The sequence below is a fragment of the Pseudonaja textilis genome, chromosome 1 (assembly GCF_049901715.1).
Source record: "Pseudonaja textilis isolate UNSWEBS1 chromosome 1, rPseTex1.2, whole genome shotgun sequence".
Taxonomy (NCBI): domain Eukaryota; kingdom Metazoa; phylum Chordata; class Lepidosauria; order Squamata; family Elapidae; genus Pseudonaja; species Pseudonaja textilis.
Genome location: NC_141990.1, coordinates 233,447,203 through 233,472,085, shown reverse-complemented (window position 1 = coordinate 233,472,085; position 24,883 = coordinate 233,447,203). Strand labels below are relative to the sequence as shown.

General features: G+C 36.4%; 1 protein-coding gene across 2 annotated transcripts in view; it reads right to left on the bottom strand.

Moving 5' to 3' along the window:
* LOC113440291 (uncharacterized) overlaps positions 1–24,883 on the bottom strand; it is a 65,504-nt gene that overhangs the window by 30,346 nt on the left and 10,275 nt on the right. For both annotated transcript variants that reach the window (XM_026706595.2, XM_087920980.1), the window contains exons 7-29: positions 24,301–24,514; positions 22,513–22,638; positions 22,129–22,246; positions 21,149–21,287; positions 20,442–20,552; positions 19,287–19,356; positions 18,486–18,623; positions 18,227–18,391; positions 17,586–17,680; positions 16,903–17,029; positions 15,423–15,675; positions 12,736–12,788; positions 11,865–11,965; positions 11,324–11,475; positions 9,760–9,898; positions 9,549–9,662; positions 8,389–8,568; positions 6,106–6,345; positions 5,257–5,413; positions 4,578–4,706; positions 3,548–3,692; positions 1,351–1,397; positions 1,081–1,266 (exon numbers count right to left, since the gene is read on the bottom strand). In XM_026706595.2, coding sequence (XP_026562380.2) covers positions 1,081–1,266; positions 1,351–1,397; positions 3,548–3,692; positions 4,578–4,706; positions 5,257–5,413; positions 6,106–6,345; positions 8,389–8,568; positions 9,549–9,662; positions 9,760–9,898; positions 11,324–11,475; positions 11,865–11,965; positions 12,736–12,788; positions 15,423–15,675; positions 16,903–17,029; positions 17,586–17,680; positions 18,227–18,391; positions 18,486–18,623; positions 19,287–19,356; positions 20,442–20,552; positions 21,149–21,287; positions 22,129–22,246; positions 22,513–22,638; positions 24,301–24,514 — 3,199 coding nt within the window. The remainder of the gene's footprint in view (positions 1–1,080; positions 1,267–1,350; positions 1,398–3,547; positions 3,693–4,577; positions 4,707–5,256; positions 5,414–6,105; positions 6,346–8,388; positions 8,569–9,548; positions 9,663–9,759; positions 9,899–11,323; positions 11,476–11,864; positions 11,966–12,735; positions 12,789–15,422; positions 15,676–16,902; positions 17,030–17,585; positions 17,681–18,226; positions 18,392–18,485; positions 18,624–19,286; positions 19,357–20,441; positions 20,553–21,148; positions 21,288–22,128; positions 22,247–22,512; positions 22,639–24,300; positions 24,515–24,883) is intronic.

Genomic DNA, 24,883 nt, shown 5'->3' with positions numbered 1-24,883 from the left:
GTACTTTAAACTTTGAATATCAGTAATAAAAATAATAATAATGAAATTGTAAGTGTATGCAAATTCCTCTTGATACTTATTTTTGTCCTGTCCTGAATCAGATAGCAGACTTTAGGAACTGTTTATACTGTACAATTGTTGGATTGCTCTGTCATTAGCTTTTGTACTTTAAAAAAAAAAAGGAGCTGGTGCTTTACATATTTTATTTTTTTAAAAAAATGTATTGCCTTATAAATAAATTGAAAGAAATTAATACATCAATTTCATTAAGATTTGAAATTCTTTTTCAGTCAACACATTCAAAATATCAGACTTAATATGTCTCTGGTGAGAACTGAGAATGGACCCAGGTTGTCTATAATATCTACGTCACATTGTGACATTAACCAATAGTTGTTGTTTGCAGTACGTAATAAATTATCTACAGCAGGAAGGCTACCTGCTGCAGACATGAGATCAGTACCGTGATTTCTTGCTCTTTAGGGATTGGACCTTATATTGAAGGTATAAGCACTATCAATCACTCTCTCCATCTGCATGAGAATATATCATCTTAACAGGCTTCGGTCTTCTCTGAAAATTTTTGCTCTTTTACATTCACTCTGATACTTTTTGTTTACAAAGGTGGGAACATACTATACAGAAAGATGTTGATTAATTTCTGCAAAATTCAATATTCCATCATTGGAGGAAGAAGATTTCTCTGAAATCACAAGATACTTGCAGTATAATTTATTAAGGCCTTTGGAATTTTAAAAATACCTAATAGTTGTATTCTCTTTGCAGGTATTCATGTAGAACTGGTAGGGCTGATTCACGTTTTAGTTCATTTTAGCCTTTGCCAGTATCTAATATCCTCTAATTCAGAGCTGTCAAACTCCCGCCCCATGAGCCAGATGCGTCACGCACTGGCTATACCCATGCATGGTTTAGCAAAAGGGAAAATAATCCCAATACGTCCCGTGACACACCACGATGACATGAGTTTGATACCTCTGCTCTAGTTGTATTGGGCAAGTATATTGGAAAAGGACCAATGTCAGAAAAACTGGTGTCATATCCAACTATGGAGTGAAATACCTGTTCTACTTGAAGTTGTGAATTCAAACGGTGGTTTTGTGGTAATTCCAGCACATTTGTAGACTTCTCTATTGATTGTTCCATTGACGCCACAAATTGCAGTTATACAAGAACCCAAGCCATCCGTGGTATTGTAAATGACTTCATTGTAGTTATACCTCTTTCCTTCGTAGTAGCAGTAGCAAGCTGCATTTAGAAATAACAATGTGTGTCTAGACAAAGTTGTATCAAACAATTTTATGGTGCTATTAATAAATATTTTCAAGTTACCTTTAGTATCATGTTCACAGCTAATAATGCCTTCATTGGTACATTTGCTGTAAGAAACAATGACATATGATTCATTAAAAACATGTTCCAATTTTTCCTACTAAATTCCACTGAATAGCTTTGCTTGCATATATCTCAAATAGGAACATTCTTTTTAACACCTCTGATGAATATCATTGGAGGTGTTATGCTGCAATATGGTTCTCTAGCAACTGAAAGAAAGGGTATAATAACTTCAACATTTTGGTTCTCTAAAAAGTGCCTGGGTTTGAGATCTGAATGCCATGCAAAATGGTGAGCTCCCATTGCTTGTTCCAGTTCCTGCCCACTTAGCACTTCAAAAGTACGCAAATGTGAGTAGAGTAATAGGTACCAATTCAGTGGGAAGGTAACAGCCTTCTGTGTGCCTTTGGTGTATAGCCATGAGGGCCACATAACTACAGAAAATTCTTTGGACAATGCTGGCTCCCTTGATCAAGAAATAGAGATAAGCACTGTGCCCTAGAATGAGACATGACTGGACAGGGAAAACTACCTTTTATATGGCTATTAACTTACTGAAAAAGGCAGGCATCAATTACTACAAGAATTGAAATTTATGTAAATTACTTGAGGAAATATTATTGAACGTTCATATGGTATAGATATTAGTGTATAACTGAATCTTTCATATATCTATATCTATATCTATATCTATATCTATATCTATATCTATATCTATAGATAGATGTAGATGTAGGCGTAGGCGTAGGCGTAGGCGTAGGCATAGGCATAGACATAGACATAGACATAGATATATAGATATTTGTAGATTTTCATGGGTACAGGTATGTAGGTCTAGGTATGTCCGGGTCTTTTCCCATGTAAGATTAAGAGTATCTTGGCGACGTTTCGGCGAGGTCCCACTTGCCATCCTCAGGCTGGTGCTTTTGGCTTCGTGCCAGTGCAAGCAGTGTGTGATCAGAGCTGCTGTGTCTCTATAAATAAGGGGGGTGGGGGGCTGGTGTGCTGGTCTGGTTGACTGCACTACTGCCTCTTGATTGGTTGATGGAGTTGATGTTGGTATAATGGGCTGTGGATGGCCTTGTGAGTTTTGTTGTGGAGATATCCTGGATCTTGTGCTTTAATCTCCTGGGTCGTTTGTGTTTTGATCTCTTTTCCATTAGCCTCCTGTGTTGTAACGGCTTGGGTAATGGGTTGTGTGGTGACCTTGTGAGATTTATTGCTGTGGTATCCTTGGTCTTGTGCTGTGATTTCCTGGGTCGTTTGCTGTGTTGCAACTTCTTGAGTTCTTGTGGTGTTATTTCCTGAGTTTTCTGATGTGATATCCTGAGCGGGTGGCTGTGATGTAGCATTCTGGGTTTTAGTCTCAATTCGAGTTTGGGGTCTGGGTCTGTGTTCTTGGTGTGTGTCAGCTTGTTTGGTTTTGGGGTTGGGGGATGCGACAGCTGGCGAAGCAGCCATGGTCTGTTTTCTGGATAGTGGTTGTCCTTTGTTTATAGGATGGGCTTGGGCCTGGGTCTGATGAGGAGGATTGGCGGTGGTGTCCCGTGTTGTTTTGGGTCTAGTGTTGGTTTTCATGGCTGGGATTCATTTGTTGGTGAGGGCTAGTTTCCAGATGTCTGGTAGGCGGGAAGTATCATCCCATCTATTCATGTTATGGGGGTGTTTCTCTATCTCAATGCCTTCCCTGATTATTCTCTTGCTGGAGTTCAGTGTTGGATATTAATTTGGTTCCTTCGAAATTTAATTTCGAAGGAACCAAATTGTTTGGTTAATTAAGGAACACAATGTATATACATATATATACATACACATACATCTATAATGTTATTATATATAATCATAACACACACACATTAAAATTGAACTGAAGCTGTTTTTTCTACCAAATAGATTCTGCTAAGAAGAGAATAACCACCAGCAAGATGGATGGATTCAGTTACAATGACAATGGGTGTAGCACTGGAAGACCTGAAAACCCAGGTTAAAGATGGATCATTACTAAAAAAAATATCTATCTGTGTAGTTACTAAGAGTCAACAATGCCTTGATAGCACATAACCAATCAAACATATGATGAATTAACACCTAATTGTAAGTGTATGAAAATGAACAGGGTCATTTAGGAGTCACTGCAACATGTATTCTGAATATGCCTACTGTTCCAAGGCTTGTAGCGTTTATTATTACTCACCATGATTGACACACCTCTCCAGTAGTAAAGGTTTTTCCTAACTGATGATAGTTACCCATAGCATCATAACAGCCGCAAACGCTAACACATTTCATCTCTTCCTCGCTGAAATAAGGCCTATCTCCTGGGCAATTTGGATAGCAGCCTAAGTGAAAGGTGGGGATAAAGGGCAAAGAAAAACCAATAATCAGGATGATATTGAATTCAAACAAAGCGATGAGTCACAATCAGCATTTAAGCTGCTTTGGACCAATTCCAAGACCAAGATTCCCTATCTGCCCCACAGGAGGTCAATTAGAAATCAAATGCAAATAACTATATGCCATGCATGCAATATAATTTCATTGCTTTTACTTTGAAGGTAATTGCTATTTTTTTTTCAATTTACATGTTTGTGTGTGTGTGTGTGTGTGTGTGTGTACATCTTAATAGCCTGTTGGTTTGGCCCTCCACATTAGTTCTAATTTAGAATTCATCCTCCCTCCTTCCATTGATTTCTTTGGTATATGTATTTTATAGCTTTGATCAGTTTAACGTTCAAATTCTTCCAAATGATATATGAAAGCCCCCTTTTTCTTTTTGCCAATTATCCCTTTCGGAATTCTCTTCGCAGCCCAAATATTCCTGATCATAACTGAGAATTAAAAGAAATGGATGAAATACCGGTGTCTTGCCTTTTCATGAATCCCCACAATCTGCAACTTGATATTGAAATAAAAGATGCAGAAAGAAAAAGTGAACATTCTATTCAGTTCAGACTCACAAATATTAAAGTAGGTGAATCATTAAATCTGATGCTAGATTTCTAGCTCCGTGCCTTGGGAGAGTCTCAGAAGGATTAACTACAAATTATTTAAAGCCAAAGACAGAAACATAATAGACATTAAGCAAGGTGACATTCTTTATAGAGTGATAACTTTGACCTACTATGCTGTAAATAATCATTATGCTCATACAAGATATTAGCCAACTATTAAATAGCATGTTATAACACTAACTGGTATACATGTGATAAGAAACATCTTCTCACCTTCCAAGCCAGGTAAATGATAAGCACACCTCCCACTTGGGTTCCTACAGGTCTTCGTGCATGGGGCTCCACAAGGTTTGTAGTGCCATTCACATCCACCTTCATTATTGTAATAGTCACAAAACATGGCTAAGGGAACCAAGAGAGAACCAAGAAGAATCAAACATCTTAATTCTTGATAAATGCTAGAACTTATGTCACTATGAAAATAATCACATTTTAATGCTTGCATTTTAATGACTGGAAGATAACCACTCAGGTATTAGATGAAATGGTGCCCTAACTTGATTGAAACACCTGAAGTAATATCTATTTAGCACAGAGGTGGGGAAAGATGGCCCCTTTATGACTTGGAGACTTCAACTCCCAGAATTCCTGAGCCAGCATTGCTGGCTCAGGAATTCTGGGAGTTGAAGTCTCCAAGTCATAAAAGGGCTGTTGTTCCCCACCCCACATCTAGCATGAAGAGTCAGGCTTCTGTTTTGTATCACAGATTGACCAGTTGTTGATTTAATATATATTAACAGTTGCACAAATATCTAGATGTTTCCTTCATTGCTTTTTATGATAAGGCATAATATGAGAGCATTGTCATATACTCAGGGGATGTTATAATCTCCAAGTTGATATTTCACTTCCCAGCTTTGTCATTGTCCATGCAATCATATATGATACTCACGGCAAATCGATGGAGTTCTCCATGACACACATATGCCATGATCACTACATACTTTAGCATATGCAGCTGCAGCTGTACAGAAACATTCACAGTCTCCCCCGGTGTCACAAGCACAGGCATCAGTCACACAGGCTTCATAGTATTTAGTTGGGTCCACCTTTGAAGAAATGAAACAGACACAACATCTTTTGATCAAGTGACAATTCTTTCAAACATTTGTGCAAAATATTGACTAAAGGTGACTACAATTCATTTGCTAAAGGATGTGGCCATTGAGCCATGGTGACACAGTGGTTAGAGTGCAGTACTGCAGGCTCTTTCTGCTGACTGCTGGCTGACTGCAATTTGGCAGTTCGAATCTCACCAGGCTCAGGGTTGACTCAGCCTTCCATCCTTTTGAGGTGGGTAAAATGAGGGCCCAGATTGTTGGGGGCAATAGGCTGACTCTGTAAGTGGCTTAGAGAGGGCTGTAAAGCACTGTGAAGTGGTATGTAAGTCTAAACGCTATTGCTATTAAGCGAGTCATCACGTGATCTAACCCAATTTTATGACAATTTTTACCTGTTTTTTTTTTTAAGTAAATGATGTGGCTTTTAAGTGAATCGTGCGGTCTTTAAGTGAATTTGGCTTCTGCAACTGATTTTGCTTTGTGGAAGCTGGCTAGGAAGATGGTCACAAAATGACAGTGATAATTTGACCTCTGGGGTGGTGTGACAGGACATCATAACTTCAAACCATCATTAAATGAAAGGTTGTAATTCAGGACAACTGGTAGGCAGGCAGGCAGGCAGGTAGGCAGGCATGATTGCCACCTGAAAGAATGATCTTTGAAAAATCTGTTTAGTGTACCTGAGAGTGGCAGGCAGCGAAGACTTCGCTGTTGATGATGCTGCACTTCTTCTGTGACCAAGCTTTCCTATAAGGATTCTTGGAGCAAGGATCCTTGACACATTTGGCATCAGGGCATGTGGGTGATACCTTCCAACTGTTTCCAAACTCCAATACATCACCTACTACAGATCGACTCCGAGTTGTAAAGTCATTAACTGCATTTCCATCATTGTTCCCACACAGTCCACAAACCTCACCCTGAAGAAAGGAGCATACGAATCAACTGAATTCTAGAGAATGTGCAGTACATTTAATGCTTGATTTTTCTGTTTAACTAATTGACATACCATCAACTCTAAGGTTCATTTATAATAGGAAAAGTTCCTTTCTTCCAATTTTAAAAGTAAAATTCAATAAAAGAATAAAACTTGTATGTAGCCTTATGTTTACATTTTGAGACATTTGCTACTGATTTTGTATCATGTTCATGATACTGAATTATTTTGCTAAAATATTACTTACTACTTAACTAGCAAAGAAGTCAACAAATATGAGAAGAGAAAAAGGAAAGGAGGGAGGGAGGGAGGAAAGAATGAAGAAAGAAGGCAGGCAGCCGTGGAGGAAGGAAGGGAGGAAAGAAGGAAAGAAGGAGGGAAGGAAAAAGTGTTATTTAATTCATGAGAAGTGTTAATTTGGGATCTAAAAGATTGCTGCAGATTTATTCTTCCAGATTTATTCTTCCAGTTGGCTTCAGACCCTAATGGGGATATAGCTAAGAGAAGACCCTACTTCTAACCCAGCACATCCTGCTCCCTTCCTCCCCATCTTTTAAACTGTAGTTTATCCTGTTATTAAGAATATTTATTGTTCATGGTTTTATTAGCTTTTAATATTTGTAAGCCACTCAGACTTGTGTGAAAGTGAGATGGGTGGCAAATATATCTAATAAATAAATCCAATAGAACAGTTCCTTCTCTTTGATCCAGTAGATCTTGAAGCATGCTATAGCAGAAAAATCTTCACTGATTTCCCACGTCTTTCTATGATCCCTTGAAGATTCCTTAACTTTTAGGACAATTTTTGAGAATTCCTTCCTTTTTTTCCAGCATGACTGGGACTTTATTGACTACAAGTCTAGATAAAATCTAGATGAATGTTCTTTTTATAAGAAGACAGTTCCAGCTATGTCAGTTGTTGCCAAACACCTAAGGAAATCCATCCATGGGAGGCATGTTTTTAAAATGTTTTTGAATGAGGATTCAGCCAATCTACTCTTTCTTTCTGATTCAGCAGGATCTCAACTTACTATGTTGTATTTTTAAAGAGCTGGAAGAGCTAGTGTAAAGAAGGTAAGGTAGAAAAGACATTTTTTACTATTCCAATTATGTACACATGTCTATGGATCCAACCTTTAATTCTTTTGTGCACTTAACTTTAAATCATTTTTTACTAGGACTTTAGACAGTGAGCTAGGGAATTAAAGAATGAATACACACTTTTAAAAAAACGGTAGAAAATACAGTATAGGTGAACCAATGTTTCCAATTAGCTAATCCATCCAGACCTCCTTCTTCTCCTGTCTCCAGATACCCAGAGGTGGTATTCAGCAGGTTCTGACCAGTTCTGGAGAACTGGTAGTGGAAATTTTGAATAGTTCGGAGAACCGGCAAATACTACCTCTGACTGGCCTTGGCCCCATCTATTCTCTGCCTCCCAAGTCCCAGCTGATCATCTGGGTCTTCTTTTGTTGCCCTGCACAGGAGAACAGAGCTGGAAAGCATGTTAGAGGGGTGGGGAGGGAATGGGATTTTGCAGTATCTTTCCCCTGCCATGCCCACCAAGCCACACCCACCAAGCCATGCCCACAGAACTGGTAGTAAAAACTTTTGAATCCTCCACTGCAGATACCTCTGCTTTCTCCCACAAGATGTGCTCCAGGTCCTCTCTATTAAGCAATGTCATCTAATGGGACCCAGGAAACACAAATTCTCTGTAAAAGGACCCCACCCTGTAGAACACACCCCTTGCCTCAAGATTTGATATTTTATTTGCACAACCATTTGCCAGAGTGACTCCAGGGGACTCTAGCATCATTTAGGCAAGCAGTGAGCCTAGTTCATTGCTGTTGGGCTTTGTTTGGTGAGTATAGCTTTGCTGTTGTTGCAATGCTTTTAATTATATTATTTTGTTGATTGTTAGCCACTCAAAATCATGTGCCAATCAGGTAGTCTTACCAAACTCTTTAATAGAATCTTCAGTAAATGAAGAGACAATATGCCTGACTTTTAAATGATATCTCACCTTGAATTCTGCACCGAGTTTGATAAATACACTTGTTTTCTTGTCCCATAAGACAATTAATTCTTTCTGAATCTCAATCATCAAGTAGATGCCCATTTGGTGAATTCTATAAGGTATTTGACCTCCACTCTCTCTTTTTACCACTTTATACTGCTCTTCGGTAAGTATCAGTTCATAGTTCTGAAAGAGTTGAACAAATTATAGGAAAGAATGACAATTTTCTAAAGCTACCTTTTTTTATAAAAACAAACAAACTTTATTGATTACAAAACCAAAATATCAAACAAAGACCCTAAAGTTACCTTTTGAGTTACTTATCAAAAAAATATGTACAACAGTAATTTTATTAGCCAATAGGGTAGACAAAAGCCGAATATTTCCTTAAATAAATATCACCTGCATCATCCAGTTAATAAAAATAATATATAGAACAGGGAAGAACAGCATTGGACTTTACAGAAACTGTGTCTGTTGGGATAGGTACAGCAATGGTAGCAGTGTCAGCTGTTTGATCTAGACCAGACTAGGACATCAAACTCATGCAGGCTAAACCTACTTTTATTATTGTTGAAGAAACAAAATCTTGTAACTCTGAATCCACTTTTTATCTCCTTTCACGTTCATGAAAACAAAGGTGGTCTTGTATGGGTCACTTTCTCAAGTTATAGTTCTGTCCAGGACACAGGTTATCTGAGTGTTATCTTGTAGTAGCTCTTCTCCTGTTCTTCAAGGCAATTCATTCTATCTATTATTCTAAGTGCCTTAAATGAATTCTTATTTGCACTAACTACTTTCCTAACTATATCTTCAATGTTTTTAAAACTGATGCAATGCATAGGGCATTTCTAGGGAAGTCTAGGTATTGTACACGTTCAATAGGATATTTGACATACTGTATTTTTTTTAATTTCGCACAAGAATTAAATCAGTTTAGCCTTCTCTCTTTATTTGCCTACATTTCCAATACAATTTGGCATGAAACAGAGGGAATAACTATATCAGTATCCCAAATGTAATACTCCATGTGCTCAATGAAAGTAGTTGGATGAAGGAGCTGACTATACCATCCTCTTTAATTAAAATAAGTTATTTTGGAAGATTTTTTTTTTAATATCAGGGAATTAATGGTAGATCATCAATTCAGCAGCAATGTTACTCACTTTGAAGAACACTTTAATAGATTTAGAACAAGTGGTGCCAGTGGTGCCACAAGGAATATTTTCACTGATGATTCGGAATAACCCCTGGGTGGAACTGTTCTGGCCACAATAATTCTAAAAAGGAAGGGGATAAAATTATACAAAAAATATTGCCTTCTGTGTTAGTTCCAGACAGTTTCTCCAGTAAAAACAAGAAAGCAATGCTTGATACCTGCAAGAGTGTATATTCACATTGGCCACTGAAAATATAACGCTTGTCATCAAATGTGATATAATGTCCATCTCCATAAACAGCACAGGTTGATAGGCACTTCTCCATGGTACATTTCCACATCCTGTTCTTACATACACTAAAATAAGAAAAGGGAAAATGTGTTTCAAGAATAATTCTATTTGCACCCATAAAAACAATTTTGTGTACAGTGTTCATGTATTAACACTATATTTTAGTACTGTAGAGTTCAGCTAAATAATTGTCTCGTGAACTGGTGATAGACTAAATGTGAAGAGGCAAGGATATGGGATAGGAAAGAAAAGAAACTGAAACAGTATTGTATATACCATAATGTCATTTAAGAAATTAAGAAACAATAAAAGTAAAAAAGCAAAGGAATTGAATTTTAATGTAAATTACTTTTTAAAGAAAATTGAATTATATTTTAAAGTTGCTGTTCTGTTCTATAGAAAAAGAATGGACAGCATTTTCAGATTTGTTCTGAATCATTAGGTTTTCCTTGTTATTTATGAAGAGGGTCTAGGAAAGTTTGCCACGGCCAATTTGCCACAGCCAACTTGCCATGGGACAACTTGCCATTCAAGCCTGTATTACTAATTTCATTCAGTCACTTTTATTATTGGTGACCATGTTTTCATTGAAATGATTGTAACTCTTATATTTCTGGATTGACTTCATTTTATTATTATTGGCCATGGTTCCGTGGAAATGACTTTAACTTTTGTATTTGTTGAATTTTCTTGCAACAAGTTGTTGTCCCATGGCGATTTAGTCATGGCAAGTTGGTTGTAGCAAGTTGGCCATGGCAAATTGTCCCATTCTGTTATGAAAGTCAGTGTTCCATAATAAAAGTTGCTGAGAAACTGAATATGAGATTACATTGCATTCTTCTCTGACCTGCTATCCTCTTGGGATCTATTTCAACTCTTGCCTCAAAAGTTGGGAATTTTGGAAACCTCCCAATATGTGTCATACCGAGAATGGTATTTTTCAGAGGAAAACCGTTTTGCACATGTGCTTATAAAGAACATAGAAGATTTAAAAGATGTAAAATATATACATCCATTAAAAAAAATGTTTCACATCCAAAAGCACATTTCCATGTACTGTTCATGTGAGGGATGGTACAAATGGGAATTATTGAATTCCTCCCTCCCTCCCTTCCATAGCTGCCTTTTTAAAGCAGTGTACAGAACACAATAACCTTGTGAAGCAAGCTATATTGAAATGATTAATCATAGCTCCATATTTCCTGGCCCGTACAGCCAGATTACAAACAACAAAAAACTGTAATCATGAATTCAAGAAAGAAAATTATTTGAAAAATAGAATATATATTTTTCTAAAATTGGCTCATGATATATTTATATTATAGTTTTAGGTACTTGGGTGAAATATGCATCATGACCCTTGCCAGTTTGCTTTTAATCTGGTATGTTGCTGTTGTGTGTGGGGGGGTTCCCCCCAAGGACAATATGGCCATTTTACTTTAGGAATATATATCTAACAAAAAATACTCTGTTCACTAGCAAATGCTTACCAAGTGTTACAGTCAACTTTGATCTTTTCTCCAGGCTGATATGTGGCCTCATTGTGAATACATGGGCATTCTTCCACAGGAATACAACCACCTTTCCCATCTGACACTAGCCCGTCTGGACATATGCAACCAGAGACACACTTTGAGGTGTACTGTGAGCATCAAGAATAAAATATGACTCAGGAGAGAGCAAATAAGCAGTCAAATAATTTGCTTTTCCAGTCTAGGTTAAATAAGAGTGACTCATACACAATGTTGGTGTTAATTCAGCTAGAATTGCCACTAGGGAATGGCCACCTGAATTAATAACTGTCCATACCCTGAAGTTTTTCTATCTGTATATGTGTATTTTAGATAATAATGGTATGTTTCTGAATAAATGAAAGACACCGAAGAAGATGGAACAATAGGATCTAGAAGGAATTGGGCAAGGTGAGACTGGGAAAGAGTGACTTGTCTAAGATTAATTTATGGCTTCATGGCATAGGAAACTGTTTTCTGATTTGTAATACAATCTCTCAGATAGAACCTCAATACTTACACAGTAACTATCAAGAGTCTGACAGCTTTTCTGACATCCGGCTCCTTTGCTGTCCGTGGTGGCATTTCTGCAGTCAAAGTAAACCATTGGAGCAGTACATTCTATCCAGAAGAGAGAAAAATTTGATATATCATATGAAAAGATAGATATAGATATCGTGGGTCAAAAGAAGCGGGCAAAAGATGTGTAAAGTCTTTGGAACTAACTTTACTCATTTGCATTGAAGACTTATCAACTTTCAGTTGTTATGGAGTCTCTAATTGAGTTATTGAGGAAGGAAGGAAGGAAAGAAGGAAAGGAAGTCTGAGTCCAATTTATGTCATTATCAAAATATATCTCAAAATGAATATATTCTACCTGTTATGTTTCAAATATTTGCAAGAAAACCAGCTTTTAGTTTTGTATGAAATTTACAGCCAAGGAATATTTCTCAAAAGGACACTATCAACATCTGAATTATACCTCTTCAGTTCTCTCAAACATTATATTTTTCCATACCCAACTTTTCCAATGAAAAGGAAAAGAAAATTACTTCTATTTGCTTACTGTTTATATCATTTTTAAATATGTTGACATCTCTAATATAATTTAAGCATTAAACACAATTTAGGTCCAAATAATAATTAGCTTCTTTGTCAATCCATCTACAAGATAAATGGTTCTCACTAAAATATTAATTTGTAGTTTAATCTGTGTGTATTTTTTGTGCAATGGAATTTGCTTCCAGTTATCATGCTCAGACAATATTAAAATGCTGGTTTGTTTCTGGGTTATCTTTGTTGCATACTGCTTTTTTAACTTGGCTGGTTCAATTTAAATGAGAAGATGGACCAAGAAATGTGCATGTGAGTAATGCCTCTGTATTCCTTACCTTGTTTGGAGTCTCCATCGCCATAGCAGCTTAATTTTCCTTGGTTACAAGTGCTGAGTAAAAGAAATCGGAATGATTATTGTGTCCAGATTATCTGAGAGTCCTAAAACTTTTTTTTTTTGAGTTGAGAAACTGCAAATTATCAATTCTACTATAAAAAGCACTCCAAAGGCAGATTAGTTAACATAATCTGGCTATAACATTACATATTTAAAATGAAAGGCTTGAAGATTTACTGTGGACCCGAGTCAGAAACAACTTAAAAAGCGAAGACTCCAGAGTGGAAGGGGTGAATGTGGAGATTAAGCGGCAGAGGCTTAATTTATGTTTTTACCCTCTAACTCTGGAAGTTAAATGGCAGCTTGAGAAAAGGGTGATAAAAGGAGGAAAAAAAAGGGGGACTAGACGAGAAGAAGAGGTGTGAAGAAGGTTTTTATTCAGGAAAACTGACTTTTGAAACTGAGATTGATTGTGAGTTCCAATGATGGAAGAACTGGAATGATGTCTACAGTCTCCATTTAAATCAAATCACCAAAAATAATTCTAAACGGCCACCAATTGGTGAGAACAAAGGAAACTCACAGAGAATTGATAGTCTCCATATAAATCACCCAGCTTCATTTAAAACACCCAGCAGATTAGTCAGTCTGAATTTAAATTCCCACTCAACTGATTGGACAACCTCCACTAAACCCCCACCCAAATCTCATCCTTTCCAAACTCCAAAGCAGATGATTGGTGAGCTCATTCAAATCTTCTCCATTCAAATCTATCAAACAGCAACACTTCCTCTTTAAAACAAAAACAAAACAAAACAAAGACCAAAAGCTTTAAGGCTTTAAGGAAAAACAAAGGAACTTTACACAACAAACCTCCAATACTTCATTACCTCCACTATTTTAGTACCTCAAGACCAAATATTTATAGATAATGCTTTGTCTATAATAATTGATTTATCGTATAATAATATAATAATTAATTGTTAAATGACCACTAATTTACTGATTCATTGAATTGATAGAGATTTAATACTGTATCTTTGATTATCTAGTCAATTGATTGATTGATTGATTCTTAGTTATAAGTTGATTGATTGATTTTTAGTAATAAGTAACCTTACTTTTGATTTGTTCTCTAACTGATCAATTAACATTTATTAATTACCAACATTCATTAAGTAACTGTCTACCTATCACATTAATTAGCTATTGTCATTGATCATGCCAGCCAGAAACTTCAGAAACTCCAAATCCTCCACTACCAAACAACAACAAAAAAATAATATCTCTACCAATGACCTCCCAGACTCCTATACATGCTTCAGATGTCTTAAAACCATCAATGAAAGTGAAAATAACATCAAATGCTACCTATGTGACAATCAAGCCCACCTTGCCAGCTTAAACTTAAACAAAAACCTAGTTGATCTCCTAAAAGCATCAAATACATTCCCTTGTCTATGTCCATCATGTTTTCCTAAGCTAAACAAACCAACTACCCTGCCTGACAGAGTTGATAGCATAGAATCACTTATGCACTCAATAGAAAAATGCTTAGCAACACAGATTATGCATATCAATAAGGAAGCTTCAATCCAAAAAGAGATCACTTTGGTGGAAAAACAAATCTGGTCATGTTGCCAACTTCAAAAGCCAATACAAAAATTTATGCCACCAGATAAAGACTGAATGCACCAATTATCACATTAAACAAGAGGAAAACCTTCTACGCATCAATTCCACTTGCACTTTCTACAATTTTGTAAACAACAAACTAAAAGACTCAAGGTCAATCCCACCCCTGAAAGGACCTAATGGTAAAGACTGCAATGACGACACCATTAAAGCCAACCTCTTTAACACATTCTTTGGCTCAGTATTTGTAAACAGCAATGGATCATGCCCAGTATTTCCTAGTTGAACTACAGACAACTACAATGATTTAATACATATCGATTTTACAGAAGACAATGTTGAAAAAGCACTACACAATCTAAAACCATCTCTATCTGTTGGACCGGATGGAATATGTGCCTACTTCTTAAAAAAGCTACCCAGTGCCATAGCCGAACCTCTAAGCATAATATTTGAAAAATCTTTCAGGACCAACTCCTTGCCAAAACTATGGTCACAAGCCACGGTTATCCCCATCTTCAAAAAGGGAGACCCCAGCCTAGTTGAAAATTACAGAACAATCTCCTTATGCTGCGTCACCAGTAAAGTCATGGAATCAATTATTAACCAATCCATTATCCTCCACTTAGAATCAAACAACCTACTCTCTAATAAACAATTTGGTTTCAGAAAAAAACTATCCTGTAATCTGCAACTCTTACACTGCAAAAACATATGGACTACACAACTCGATCAGGGCAAAACAATCTACATAGACTTCTGTAAAGCCTTTGATTCAGTGGTTCAGTGATTCATGTTTTTACTTATACCTATTAACTTGTAAGCAACTGACAAACCAAATAAAATAAAATAAAAATATTTAACATTTGCAGATAAACTTGTAAATGTAATAAATCTTAGTTCTTCCAAACTCTGCACTTTATGATTTTAAGCAGTGCCATTATATCTTTATTAACAAAAAATACTTGGGACCAAATGAAAACATTCTAGAGACTGACACTATTCAATCTATTCTTGATAACTAAGCTTAGTTTGTAACTTAAATCCTCTTACCACACATCACCAAACTCATGGAAAACTTCACCAGGGAGTATGGTGGTTCCTTTGTAATAGCAGGGACATTTGTTAGCAGGCACACATGTTTCAGAATCATCCATGTAAGTTCCATGTTCACATGTGCAGCCATCAACTGGGACAAATTTGATGTTGCAGGTAATATCAGGTTCACTCAGTGATCGGCAAGTAGGTTGACAAGAGCTAATTTCATAGCTATAATTCAGGGATTTGGGACAGGTAGTATATTTGACTTGAAAGAAGAAAAAGAAATAATAGTTATTTATATTGTATAGACTACCTGTTGATCTCAAGTCTCTGATAAAGCTAAAAGAGAAGAATATAACACACAACATACACAGAGCCACATCTGTGTTGAAAGCAGAAGAAAGGAACTAAGATCCATTTAGAACAACGTTTAATGTTTTGCATTTATTTATTTACAGTTCAACTCCAGTCATAAGAAAATATATTACATACTGCAGACTTAAATAGATAATCATGAAAAGTTATGAGAAAAGCCTGAAACAATTTATACTCTGTGAAATGCAACAAAAACATCTTTAAGCCATAACTATTTGCAATCTCTATTCCCTTTTAGCACTGGTTACCTAGTTGGGTAATAAAACGTCTATATGAAAACAACCAAGTCAGAAAGCACCAAGGACCCCCCAGTGCTAAGAATATTGCAGCCTTCTTGGAAATACCTAGAAATTAGCAATCTAAAATGAAAGCAGTAACACTACCTTTTTGGGAGGGTTGAAAAAAATTGGGACCAAATGAAAGCATTCAAGAGATTGGCACTATTCTGTATGTTCTGAGTTTGTAACTTGATTCCTCTTACCATACAATGCCAAACTCTTCCCTAAGAAGAAAAATAAGGTTGATTTGGCATAGTGTGGTTGTGTTCTTCTAGCGATATGCACATGTATCACATGTGTTGTGAAAGAATCCATTGCATATTCAATGGTGAATAGATCTTAGAACACCAATTATCAGAAGATGTTTCATAGTTTAGTATCACAGTACAAAAAAATCCCTCTTTAAAAAAATCTGTTGAGCACAGATTTGTCTACTACTCTAGATACATACATAATACTACATATATCCAGGTTCCAGATAAATTAATTCAGATGGAGAGGACTTTAAAGCTCAGCAACAAATAGACAACCAATGAAAAAAAATCATCTTATGTATGTTTTCCAAGCATGCAGCCTTGTAGTTTGGTTGCTGCAAATTAATAGTAATTTCCAGATGCTTTAAAAAATCATCTTTGTATGGAGCACATCCCAACTATCTGGGATAAATATAAGGAAGGTATAAATGTCCATCAGAAATTCATCATTTCATAGAAATGCCAGCAAGAGAGATGGAGATTAGAATTGACATTATATTCAAAAGTCCATTCCTTGGCAGCATTGCTAGAAAAAATTATCACAGACTAGAATTTCTTGCTGAATGGTTTTATCAGATTACTCACAACAAGCGTTGGTTCTCCATCCTGCAAGTTCAATTCCTTTGGCTCTGCATGCTCTGACATAGGAAGAGAGGGCAGCACACATGCACTTCTCACTTATCTTACAAGCGCAGGAATCATACATACAGTTCTAGAAAAGGGAAACATATTCTTAATCAAATAATAGTTTCCATGTCATTTCTTGTTATGAGGTTGACTCAGCCTTCCATCCTTCCAAGGTCAGTAAAATGAGGACACAGATTGTTGGGGACAACATGGTGACACTGTAAGCCTCTTAGAGAGTGCTGTAAAGCTCTATGGAATGGTAAAGAAGTCGAAGTGCTATTGCTACTGCTATCCTACCACTAAATTGAAATTCCACCCAAGTAGTACATTGAGTTGGGTGTGCAAGGCTTTGTTAGTAGCGTGATTTAATGTGCTTTCACATCATTTTGGCAATATAACACATGACATTGAAAATCCAGCTCTGTGGGTAAAATTCAGTCTTTTTCTTCAGGAAGATCCATTGGTGGTGGTGGTGGGGGGGGGGAAGTTTACATAAGTTTCTGCAATAACAGCCTACTGAAATTGACTAGATTCTGGCCCAAAATAACATTTGCTCACCCCTCCCCTAAAGGATGATCCTTACTTCCCACTATTGTTAATGTCTTTCCAGGCAATATTCTTAATTAAAATGATCATAGTACCGTATGATAAGCCTTTGGATTCACTATGGGGTGACATTTAGCAAAAGGTCCTTCACCATCAGTCAGAAGTCCGCACCAATGTCGGGCGTATTTTTCTAAAAAGAGAAGTAATACATCCATATCCTTTGGACTATTTCTATAGAGGTACATGGCAAATTTAATCACAGATTACATGTCTAGCTTCAATGTTCACATTATTAGCATGCTAATACAGACAACTCAGAGGTGGTATTCAGCAGGTTCTGACCAGTTCTGGAGAACTGATAGCGGAAATTTTGAGTAATTTGGAAAACCGGCAAATACCACCTCTGACTGGAGATTTTACAGTATCCTTCCCCTGCCACGCCCACCAAGCCACGCCCACAGAATTGGTAGTAAAAAAAGTTGAATCCCACCATTGAGACAACTATACTTAGATCTGAAAAAGAGTGAAACAAACTTGAGTCCATTTATCTCATATATCTATTCTCTCTCAAACTCTGCTTGTAAGATCTTAATTTGCACATGTTTGATTTTTCACTCTTGTTGTCAATGCATTACTTTTACTCCCCACTCCCATTTGTAATATTTCTATTGAGTTTTCCCTTAACAACTATGTAGAAGAATTGTTTTAAAGAATATTTTGCAGTAATTCTGCTCACCATTTTCAGTGCTCACGGTGCAAGGGTCGTTAAAATGCTGTTTAATGTTCTCACAGGCAGCTTCAGTTTTCCAGGTATTAGCAAATGCAATTGCTGTTCCTTCTATCAATCCATTTAGGGCTTTGAAGTCATCCCTCTGGTTATGGTTAAAGTTGCCACAGAGGCCTTTAAAAGAAATTTTATAATTTGAATGATGGCAAAATAACAAAACGGATGCTTTGAACCTAGGAAAGGCATAGAATTTTGAAATATTTCTTACCACACATTCTCCCTTGGAAAGATGGATCCAGATAAATGTACAACTGTAGCAACGGTTTAACCTGGACCACGATCTGAAGGCCAAAATTTGTTTCCAGAACGATGAAGGAAAGTGAAGGCTGGAAGATTGTTACATTAGCTATGGAGAAAGAATAAATGCCATTCTGAATAAATCAGCAATTGCAGTTCTTCAAGAGAGGAGGAGCTAAATTTTGGGTAGTCATTTCCAGCACCACATTGGTGAATTGGGAATATGGTACAGGGCTTGATTACAAAAAAAAAAAAAAAAACACCAAAGAAAAACCCCAGTGTAATTACTTTTACCATGTGTTCAATGATATGATGCACACAGCATATTTTACTGAACTAGTTAAGGGTCTAGCATGTTGCTTTACATGGTTGCCTTTACTCTTTGTCTCCCACCTATAAACTGGCTAGAAACAAAGCCAGCATTAAACATCCCTTTTCTAGTTATTAGTTCTTTTTTTAGTTTTGGCTATGGTAATAACACTTAGCAATAGCACTTAGACTTATATACCGCTTCATAATGCTTTATAGATCTCTCAAAGTGTTTTACAGAGTCAGCATCTTGCCCCCAACAATCTGGCCCCTCATTTCACCCACCTCAGAAGGATGGAAGGCTGAGTCAACCTTGAGCCTGGTGGGATTTGCACTGCCATATTGCAGTCAGTCGGCAGTCAGCAGAAGTAGCCTGCACTACTGCACTCTAATCACTGCACGAACATTTAAGATTTAAAACTCTTCCTTCTGCACAGCCAGATATTTCTAATGAACTACATACCTACTGAGATAGGCAGCTGAGCAGACATCCCATTAACAATTATTTTGCCTCGATGGTTGATTGCAGCATACTGAAAAAAGAAAGAAGAAGCAATCAATAGGGTCATGATCTTAGAAACTGATAAATAGAAATATGATCTATCTATCTATCTATCTATCTATCTATCTATCTATCTATCTATCTATCTTTCACGAAAAAATCCACCCTTTGTGTGGATAGGCTGGTCATTCAGTAAAGGCCATCATACACAGAAAGGGTAGAGCACGTCAAAACTCTGCAACAATAAACTGATCTGGAGATAAACATCTAAAGAAATAAGTCTGAGCTATGTTCACTGTGTGTTTGTGGTTCAAAGGTGTTAATATCTAACTCTCTCCTATCCTTTCATTACAGTAGAGAGAAGACACAGCTTACAACTTCTGGAAAGGTGTACAGGGCAGGATTTATAAAACAGCTATCATCTATCCTATCAAATGCAAATTCATCCTCACATGAACAATTCTTTTGGTCATCTACTGTGATATTTCCTATGTTCTTCCAAAGTATCTTTCAACAGTTCATGTAGGCTTTTAGAGGGTGACAGAAGCTATTGGAAGCCATTTTTCCCTTTCTTGAAGGAGAATAATCTGTGAGCAGGATTGAACAATGTCCAATTCCTCACAATGTTTTATTTTGTTTTTCTCAAGAGTATGTTAACAGCTACATATTAATGGTATTCATATACTGTACATATAAATGTGGATAGGTTTTAAATATAAATGAATTATATGGGAAGGGAGGAAAAGAAGGTAGAAGGAAAGGTAAGAAGGGAGAGACATTACAAGTGCTAAGTCAAATTCTCACCTCTCATCAATTCATATTTAGATAAATTGTTTAATTTAATTTGGTTTAGTTGTTGACAGGAATTCAACTGAACTGTTACTTAAGAAGAAAACAAAATTAAAGTGCTGTAATCCAAAGTTTCAAAGCTCCTTCATTTTACTTCTAGCAACGAAATTCTTGTTTTAATATAGAAAAAGAAGTGAATTCTGCTTATTAGATTTCATTAGTTTGTCAGCAAATGGTATTTTTTAGATTGGTAGACAAGCCTAATGATTACATGCATATTCTGAACTCAATGGCACCTGAGCCATTTTGATGCATTATGGTACTTACAGTTTCTCCTCTATTGATGGTAAGAGCCACCATTTTTAAGCAAGTCTCAGACTCTGTGAAGCCACATGGCCCAAGATCTCCAAGAACAGTAAAGGTTTCTTGTTCACAAATCTGGGGGAGAAAGATCAGGAAAAATAATAATCACACAACAGATAGATTTCAAGGATGCTACTTTAAAAATATTTTGGGATAATTTCTATAGTAATTTGGTTGACTTTGCAAAGAAAGGGAACCAACCTTATTAGAAGAGAGAAGGGAAGAGCCAGATTAAGAGCATTTTCTGAATTGTTCAGTCTCTTCCTAGCTAGCTTAATTTTGTGTTCATTATCAAACCACTTTATTGAGCAGCATTCTATCTGCTTTTTTTGATTATACTAATATAGTAATTGATTTAATCAGTTTTAAATGGTTATCATTTACATCTCCTGGAAAGAAAACAATAGCTTGGTGAAGTTCTTCTCCATCACCCAAGAGTTCCTCTTTTTAATGTACAAATGTAATAGAAAGCTACCATTTTATAAGGAAAAAAGCAAGATATAAATAAAATCTAGAAACAGAAACTGGATAAACTGTATGATTTGATATTTATAGCAATGGATTGACATCAGGAACAATAAATGTAATTTTATAATTCCAGAAATAAAGCTCAGGTTTAGGTTGTGGTACCTAAAGACATTTTTGCTAATGTGAAATCTTAGATGACTTGCCTTAGTTAGAATATAATTACACTTTCCATGGAAATTATACCACACTTCATCATAGGTGGAGATATGCGATCCTCCTTCTATTGAGCAAATACCACGACAAGGAAGATCTGTGCAATTCCACTCACCACCACTGCAGACACTGGAGGAAAGAGAATCTAAAATTAGGGATTTAACTTTGAAGAAAAAGTACCTTACTTGTATTATTTTGCTATGGCATCAATTAAATTCCCATTTTGAACATGTAACTATAGGTGCTTAGTTTGATTGAGTATCTTACAATTCAAAAGCTATGGTAGGCATGATTTATGATCAGAGTTTCATTTCCCGGAAATTAATAGAATGCAGGAAGTGTTTACACATAGGTTTATTTATTTATGCTGTCAGACCAAATAATATCAAACATTAATGTGAAACTATACACTAAAATATTAAAGAGAAAAATATATAGCTTATCTTCCAGCATGGAATGATATGACAGTGCTTAATGTTTTCTTATTGCAACCATAATTGAACAACATTTTGCAATTCGTTTTAAGATTTCTGAATGTTTATCGGCTAGTAAAAAAGATGTGCTATCTTCCACTATACATTTGGGACAATTACCAGAAGAGGTAATAGCTGCAAATGTGAGAAAGCCTTTTTCTCTGATATTGCAAAGTCACAGTGAACAATACCTGCAAAAAGTAGTATTACATTTTCTTCTTTCTCCTAAAGAGTTTAACAATATGTTCATTAGTTAACTGCTGTTCTTTAGTTACCCAGCTAGCTTCAAAAATCCAGCAGAATCTTCCTTTGGAATGAATCTGAAGGACAGATTAATAGCCAGTCATAATATATGCAATCTGAGAGGTTAAATGGAAGTATGGACTTTAGATCAGAGCCCAAAATCAGGAATTACAAATAAAAATTATTGACAACATAGATGAAAAATCGATTCCTGCACAAAAGATTGGTCAAATGTACCAAAAGATAGTAATTACCAGGAACGGCATGGTGCTGAATATGTCATCCCTGGAGCATAGGATTCTCCATTATAAATGCAGGAACATTGCTCAAAGGGGATGCAGGCATTGCCATTGATGTCATCCAGAACAGTTCCTATGGGGAAAAATAAATTATAATGGATTTTCAACATGTGCCAGAACAGTTTCATTTCATTTTCATTGAAATTCTTCTATACCATTTTTTTAAGAAAGTACTGAAGAGAATTGTATATAGTAGACCATACTATTTTAATGCTGTTAATACTATTGTAATACTGTTAATACTGGCAGGGTAGTACAGTATATATACTTAGCACTATATCCTCTCATTTCCCTCCTCCCTCAGTAAAGGAATAATTTATGCTGAAGATAGCAGCTCACCAGGTGGACAAAAGCAGCCATCTATGCAGTGATCTTCACAGACATGTGATCTTTCAGAATTAGTACAAGTATTTGCACAAGGTGATCCACATTCTTGATATTGCATACCCGAAGGGCATGATATTGCTGAAATAAGAACAGTAAGATCAGGTCAGTTCCCCACACAGCATGCTGGGCATAAAATAAGCCTGACAGAGAGTCATTATGAGTAATATGAATCACTTTCTTCATTAGACTTGCAACATGCCATAATTTGAAAGAACTCTCATCAGTTAACAAAGATACATGAGATAAGACATCCAGGATAACAGGACAATTGTATCTTAATCATCATCATCATAATATCCCAACCAAAACCAATACATAGCAAAAATTCACATAGGGGTCCCTCATACTACAAAAGCTCTGTGAAAGAGCTTGGTTTTCAGCATCATTTGAAAACAGGGGATTGCTTGATGCTGCCATAGAAAAATAGCCCCTCAGTGTTTCAGTCCCCCTTACTGTATGGGGAGAACCTATATAGTTTCTCTTGGTACATTCAATCCAGCCTGAAGAATAGAATTCTGAGAATATGTAAGTGCCAAAAATATAGGTCTTAATACAGCAAAACTAGCACTTCAATTTGTGCTTGAAAGCCACTTGCTACTTGAAGCCAATGCAGGGGTCACAGCACAGGTAAAATGCTTCTTGGGGACATGTGTCAGGTAACAGGTAGGCCACTATATTTTATAAACTATCAGCACTTGGATAGTCTCCTGAGATGTCCCCAAGTACAACACATTGCAGTAAAACAGGATGCAACTCCAAATAGTAACTGCCGTTCATAATTAACTGTTTTGAATGAAATCCATTATGTTTTCAGAAATCATTTTTAAACTAAAGTGGTTACTCACAGCACATCCTACCACCTGTCTCTTGTTTTTTGCATATATTTCATGTTCTTTATTTATGAATGCTTGCCAATCTAGCCAAATAGTTTTATAATTTATATAAATCCATTATTATTTTTTGATGGACATGCACATAGAGAAGATATCTCTGTGGATTTTTCGCTCCTTTTCCTTTGATGCTTCGTTGTTCAAGACTTCTTGAAAGTAGAAATGGTATAAGTGAGAACACGATTCCTCAGTGATTGATAGCCCAGTTCAGCTGTTTCTCATTTTAGCTGAATAACTGAGCAGAAAAAGCACAGCTTGTCACACACAAGCACACATCCAATTGTTCATCCAATTCCTTTCTTCATCTCATTGCTTAAAGAATAGGGCTAATATGTTTTAAAGAATGATTACGTTTGTAATCTTTGTGATTTTCCCAGTTCCTTTCAACTGTTTGTCTGGGAAGGTAAGACTTGCATCTTCTCTGATCCTTCAAGCTTTTCATAACTCTAAAACTAGTACAGAGATCTTTTAAAATAAAATAATCTTTTATTTGTAATGCAATATTTATTCATTGTTTTCTGTTGCAAGTAGAAATCTATTAACTCGTATATTTTCAACTTTCCAATTTCATAGTTTCTTGTTTTGGCAGCACTCTTTCATTTCCACACTTTCAACTAGAAAAAGAATCTGAATCAAGAATCCTGATGAAGTCTAGAACAGGGGAGTCAAACTGGCAGCCTGCGGGCTAGATGTGTCATGTGCAGGCCACGCTCACCCCAGGGAAAAAACTTCATGAAACATCACATGACAGCAACATGACACCACAAGTTTGACACCCATAGTCTAGCTAGAGGGAGAGATTAGAGTCAAATTACTTTGGTCACTTGTTTGGTCACTTGTTTATACTTACGGCATAATTCTAGACTTCTCCAGTTTTGAGGTTGGCCACCCGCATGAGCACATTGTCGAGAGTATTCAGTGAAAGTTTCACAGAGGCAGGAGGATTTTTCAACTTCATTACAGAGACACATGTCATGTACACAAGCATCAATGTAGCTATTCACACTGACAATATCATTACATTCAATAAATGCAGGACCAGTTAGTATTTTCCGACAAATATCCTAGATGGAAAAACAAAAGGTAAAAGATTTTATGAAACAATTTCTTTCTAAAATGGGGGCTTTCCCTTAAAAAAAAAAACAGCCCTCATTTTTCATGCTTGTATTAGATATTAGATTAGATATTTTACACAGCAACGTAAGCCCTTCCTCCAAAGTTAGATTCCAACCTAAAATGTCAGACCCCAAACCAAGATCAATACATCACAATTCTTCCAAGCTGAATTCGTTATGTATGTTTCATGCATAGGTAAAATCTTGCCAGACTGAGCAATCTACTAATCTGCATCTACAATATACCCTGTGAACTATTAAAGCAAAGCTGTCTTCACTCTCTTCTTCTCATTCATAACATCTAGACTGAGTTTGCCT